The 5,921-nt window shown below is 53.6% G+C and overlaps 1 protein-coding gene across 1 annotated transcript; it reads right to left on the reverse strand.

The window, feature by feature from the left end:
- Positions 1-817: 817 nt before the first annotated feature.
- Positions 818-4,453, reverse strand: NKX2-6 (NK2 homeobox 6). The gene is made up of 2 exons (XM_049769481.1): positions 4,180-4,453; positions 818-1,428 (listed from the first exon to the last, which is right to left on the reverse strand). The coding sequence occupies exons 1-2, from the start codon at positions 4,451-4,453 to the stop codon at positions 818-820; spliced, it is 885 nt and encodes a 294-aa protein (XP_049625438.1).
- Positions 4,454-5,921: the final 1,468 nt, after the last annotated feature.

Consider the following 5,921-nt stretch of genomic DNA (forward strand, 5'->3'; position numbering starts at 1 on the left):
GTCTCTCTGTCTCTCTCTGTCTGTCTGTCTGTCTGTCTGTCTGTCTGTCTCTCTCTCTCTCTCTCTCTCTCTCTCTCTCTCTCTCTCTCTCTCTCTCTCTCACGTTTATCTACTCAAGATGTTGAGTTGTATATAGAGATAAAACGCAACAAAGCAAAGTGAGGAGAGTTCCAGAATGCAGGGGATACTTCCTGAAGAACAACTGCAACCCCAGAAATGAGCACACCAAACTGCATCAAATCACCAATGAATTACTGTTGGGAGCACCCTGGGAGCTTGGAGTTAGAGTGAGTTCTCTCTCTTCCTTCTCCCCCTTCACTGCCCCCTGAACCTCGAAGCTCTATCAGCCGTACTTCTTCCAGAACCTAGTTTCTTTCAGCAGCTCGATCTTCCCTTTTCCCTTCCTCACATCTCTCTCCTCTTTCCAATCCCCCTAGTCTGATGCTGTCAGCTGGAGCCAAGAGTTTCTATCACCGCCCCCAGGTCGGGGGCTGCCGCACTCCGAATTGAGCGCCCACAGATTCCTAGATCTGAGGCCTGGAAAGTCACCAAGTTGTCGGACCGCCGCTCCGACGCTTCGGCTGCCTTTCCTACCGCAGGCTTCTTCGTGGGCGGTTAGCGATGGCGCTGGGGCGACGAGGAGAACGTGCCAGGGGCCTTGGATCGCCGGGCTTGTCCCGGGCAAGACGCAGTCCTAGGGCGAGCTGGGAGAAGCGCCTTCCCAAAGCCAGTTTTCTCCACGCCGGCGGCTCCACCCGTGGCCGGCCGTCGTTGGGAACGCAGCACCGGTCCTGATGGACCCAGCGCAGTTGGCGCCTCACCAGGCTCTGACCCCTTGAAGTGTGGCGGGCAGATGGCCCTGGGGACTGGCATTCGTGCCATCTCCGCCGAAAGCCAGGGCGGCCAGGGGCGTGGGCGGTGCGCAGCCGGGAGGTGCACCGGGGTAGCCGCCACCGTAGCCCGCGCCGCAGGGAGCAGCCGCGTAGCCCCCGTAGCAGGTATAAGACGCCGCCGCCGCTCCGTAGGGCCCGGGGAAGGCGGCTGCGCCCGGGCCCAGGCAGGGCTTGCCGTCCCGCACCAGAACCGGCACCGCCACCCGGCGAGGCGCTAGGGGGTGGCCCGCCAGTTCCAGGGACTTGTCCTGGCGCTGCCTCTTGCACTTGTAACGCCGGTTCTGGAACCAGATCTTGACCTGCGTGGACGTGAGCTGCAGCGCGCTGGCCAGGTGCTCGCGCTCCGGCGCTGACAGGTAGCGCTGCTGCTTGAAGCGCCGCTCGAGCGCCAGCACCTGCGCCTGCGAGAAGAGCACGCGGGGCTTCCGTCGTGGTCGTGCGGGGCGCTGCTCCGGCCCGCGGCCACCGTCGCCCGCGCCGCAAGCTGGCACCTCGGGCTCGCCGCCGAGTGGCGAGGCAGCGCCCAGGCCGGCCTCTAGAAGCACAGGGAGAACAACGTCAGCGCCCACCTGGAGACACCCCTCTCCCGCAAGCAAGCAGTGCACCTTGTTTTCTGGGCACTACATCCTGCAATCCCCCCCCCCCCAAGCCTCCACCACGCGTGCTTCCTTCCTGTCTCTGGATCCCCAATTCAATTCTCGGTGGGTCTGAATGTTCCCTGCCCGCTAGCGCTCACTTTATTGCACCTGTCTGCATACATATAAATTGGGACACTGGATATTGCCGACCCCCACTAAATTAAAAAAATTAAAAAAAAGTACAGGGCAGGAGCGATGGCGCAGCTATAGGGCGTTTGCTTTGCATGCGGCTGACCTAGGACAGACCCGTGGTTCCAGCCCCAGACATCCCATATCCCCCAAGCCAGGAGCGATTTCTGAGCGCATAACCAGAAATAAACCCTGAGCGTCATCGGGTGTGGTTCCCCCACCCCTCAAAAAATAAAAGGAAAGAAAAGAAAAAGTCCGATTCTAGTCTAGAGTCAAGACAGCTTCATTTTCTTCTTAGATTACAATGTTGGAGGGCTTTGTGTGTGATATTGGCTGCATGGAGCGATGCTTTTGGAAGAGCTTCTCTCTAAGGGCTTAAGGAAGGGGTTGCCTTGATCTGTGTGTGAGACAGAGACAGTAATTGTCAGAGAAGCATGGTGGGTGACTTACTGCAGGCTCTTGTCTGCTGAGTTATCTTTTGTGGCCCCATTTTGTGCTACTGGGGTCCAAGCAGGACTCTCCAGTATCTCCCAATGTCATCGCAACTTTGCGCACACCAGCATAAGGGACTATTTGTTGCTCTTTGGTGAACTGGAGGCAAGATAATTGAAATGAATCAAACTAAATACAGCCATGGGAAATAGTTTCCAACTCCTGACTTTTGGCCTAGAGGCCCAGGTTCCCTCTGAGAAAAATATGAAGTCAAGATTCATACTCGCTTTATTACAACAACCTGGCCCCGTTTCTTTGCGGTGTCATTGGCTGGGTCTTAATTCCACTTTTCTTGGGGACCTTAGGAGTTAGTGACCTTACCCACAATCCCAACTGGGTGCCCTACTGGTTAAAACATGGGTCTAAATGCCAGCAACTGTGCTTTCTAGTGTCTACTAAGAAGAGGTTCCTTCCTTCTTCCTGTCTCTCTCCAATCTTTCCTATGCTCTGTTTCATTCCAAGAACGGTAGAAAAGAAAAGCAGAGTTTCTATGGAAACTCAAGAGCAGAGACCCGGGGGAACATAGGAGGGGCATCTAGAGCTTATGCCAGGCTCTAGAGCTCTTGGCTCCACCAAGCACCTAGATCTACGTTGGAATCCGTGTGGAAACTCTCTCACCTGAGCTGCAAAATCTTGGGAGTGGGGGTTAGGGTGACGGGTCAGAAGTTAAGAATAAATTACACTAAAACCTCCTGCACTACCTGTGCTCAAAGAAATCAAGCTATCTTTCCTCTCAAAGAAGAAAAATGTTCAGAAAACTTTGTTTTTCCAAGCAAATCAGAAAGTGACCGCTGACTTGCAGGGATTCTGTAGAAGGAGCAGAACCCTATTTCACCTGGCCAAGGAAGCCCATGCCCTCACAGTCAGGCACCAGTCACACCCTCTTTCACCCTCTGGCAGACCCTGAAAGCAAGGTGAGTGTCTGGGGACAGAGCAGAGCCACTCAGAAGATCAGAAGTTGGGCTAAATTCTTGGCCAGGGCCAGGGCTAGTAGAGACTCCCTCCCCACAACCCCCCTGACTCACGGAGGCACAGTCCTGGGAGGAGGAATCTCGCCTTTAGACACAAGTTGCCAATGGTGCCCCTTTCTCAGCAGCGTCCAGTTAGAAAGTGTCCTGCAATGCAGGCCTAAGCGCTCCCAGCACACATAAAGTGATGAGAAGTATCAGTCTCAAAAACACTGAATGCACCTCAAAAGTAATGTGATCCTCAAGAACGTCCCTTGTTAGATGCGACCAAGGGCCCAGCGCAGAGGTTTTGGAGTGGCTAGAGCAGAAGTCCCTCTATCCCTTTCTCACAGTTGGCATTGAAGCTACACTTTTCGAGACCCCTCTCCTATCACCTGTCGCCAAGTACCTAGGCCACCAGTGTCCCAGATCCCTTCTGCTTCTCATCTCTCCTATCTGGGAATACACTTGGGACCCAGAAAAGTGGCGCTGGTCAGGCCACTGAGCAAATCCTAAGAAAAGGTGGGCAAGTGTTGGTCTTCCCACCTCTAAGGACAGAATGTGCCCCCATTAAAGCGTGATTGAACTATGGAGCCCATGGGGTGGACCTGGACTAACTAAGGTGCAGGGAAGCAAACCCTGCTCTGAGAACAATCTGCTGCCGGGTTTGTTGTGTGTGTGTGTGTGTGAGAGAGAGAGAGAGAGAGAGAGAGAGAGAGAGAGAGAGAGAGAGAGAGAGAGAGAGAGAGAGAGAGAAGAGAGAGAAGAGAGAGGGGGGGGAGAGGGGGGGAGACCTAAGGTCTGGAATGTTGTTATGAGTGGAGGGATGCGCTGCATGGAGTTATGGGACAGTCTGTGAGACTAGAGATCGCCTCCCTTTTAGGGCCTTTTTTCTTTTGGGGAGCATGGAGCATAGTGTGACCAAGGGTGCTGGAAAAGCTGGAGAAGCCTGTCCTTTGGGCTTCTCAAATGAGAGGCATGGGACCCTCACTCAACCAGTAGAGTAGGGTTTGTAGTTCCCCCAAGTCTCTCCTCTACACCCCAATTGTAAAATAAACCCTAAGGCCCAGCTGTACTCACCGGGGTTCCCTGCCCTTTCCGCATCCGTCTTGGAGACCATCTCACAAGGACCTCCGAGAGGCTCAACCTCATCCAGGCTTCTGTGATTGCCGCTGCGACCCGCACTCTGGACTTCTGACCTTCCCTGCTCCGGGTTCTGTGGCAGGTACCGAGAACTTTCCAGGTTCCCTAGCGCGCTCCGGAGTGGCCAGGCCTCGGCTCCCAAGGGCTCGAGCTCGCGCCTGAGGATGTCACTAACTGAGAAGGGGGTGGAGGTCCCGGGGCCCAAAAGCATCCCGAAGGCGGAGGAGCGGGGGCAGGGGCCCTATAGGCCCAGCCGCACCCGAAGAGGTTGCAAAGTACTCGCGCTGCTCCCAAACGCTCTGTGGCAAAAGCTCAGTGTCCAGGACTACAACCCCCCAGCCCCCACCCTCTGGCCACCCTGGTGGCCAAGTCACCAGCCCCGAGTGACGAGACCGCCCACAGCCATTGGTCCCCGCAGAAACCACGTGCTATTCCAACACCTTCCACCCGGAGCGTTTTCTTTCTTTGCCATTCTTGTTCCTCTCCAATTCCCTTCACCTCCTTAGGAGATTGGCTAGCAGACTTGTGCCGATCTCCTAGCCGAGGAATTTGGTATTGGCTGGACAACCAGGCGCATGGGGTCAGCGAGGCTCTCCCCAGACAGACCTCAATGGGACTGGAGTTCTTATTTTCCAACCTGAGCCGGGATGTCCACCATAAGGACTGACCAGGCGGCAAGGTTGAATCCCGAGCAAAAGCGATTTAGCAGGGCAGAACTTGAATTGCAAATATATTGCTTAGACTCAAGTCTGGGTGGGAGGGTCTTGGAAGGCCCAATTGGCAGGTAAAGGTCTCAAGTAGGAACTAAAGGGCTCTGAACCGCTCTTGCCCTTCCCCGCAGCCAGCTTCACTAGCGGATTGGTGAGGCAGAGTCTGACAGGGACTCCCCTATTCTTTTATGTTCCCAACATCTTTCTCTTCTTTCCCCTTATCTTCTCTATAGTGGTCATCAGACCACACGTGCAAGTGTGAAGTAAATTTTGCACCTACCAAGTTGTGGCTTGCGGTGAGCACTTAAGAAAAGCTCCAGAGGGGCCGGAGAGAGAGCGAGCACAGTGGCGGCGTTTGCCTTGCAAACAGCAGACCCAGGACCTAAGGTGGTTGGTTCGAATCCCAGCGTCCCATATGGTCCCTCGTGCCTGCCAGGGAGATATTTCTGAGCGGATAGCCAAGAATAACCCCTGAGGGCCGCCGGGTGTGGCCCCAAAACAATAAATAAGTAAATAAATAAATAAATAAGCTCCAGAGTCACCACAGGCCCCAGTAAAGGGAGACAAGAAGGTGCAGTAGTTATAGACAGTGAAATCCCCCTTGCTATAGGGTATATTAGCTCTGGGGGCTCTGTGCAAAGCCTATACCTTTGCAAACTTTGACTTGGTTACAAAGAAAAGGGTATTCCATTGTAGAGTGACAATAAAGGTTTAGATCACATGTATAAAACCATCTTACTCTTATGTCTCATAATACATAGATCAAGGAAATTTATTTCATTAGGAATGAGCAGTCCCAGAACAGAATGGAAGGAATTTAGAAATAGATTTGTTTGGTTGATTTTTTAGGCTATACTTAGGGTGCTCAAGGATTACTCCTAATTAGGTTCAGTGCTTGAGAGTCCTGCTTGAGAGTCCATCTGGAATTCTGAAGGTTTAATACTAATTGGTTGAGCACAAGACAAGTTC

Source organism: Suncus etruscus, chromosome 3 (genome assembly GCF_024139225.1).
Source record: "Suncus etruscus isolate mSunEtr1 chromosome 3, mSunEtr1.pri.cur, whole genome shotgun sequence".
NCBI lineage: Eukaryota > Metazoa > Chordata > Mammalia > Eulipotyphla > Soricidae > Suncus > Suncus etruscus.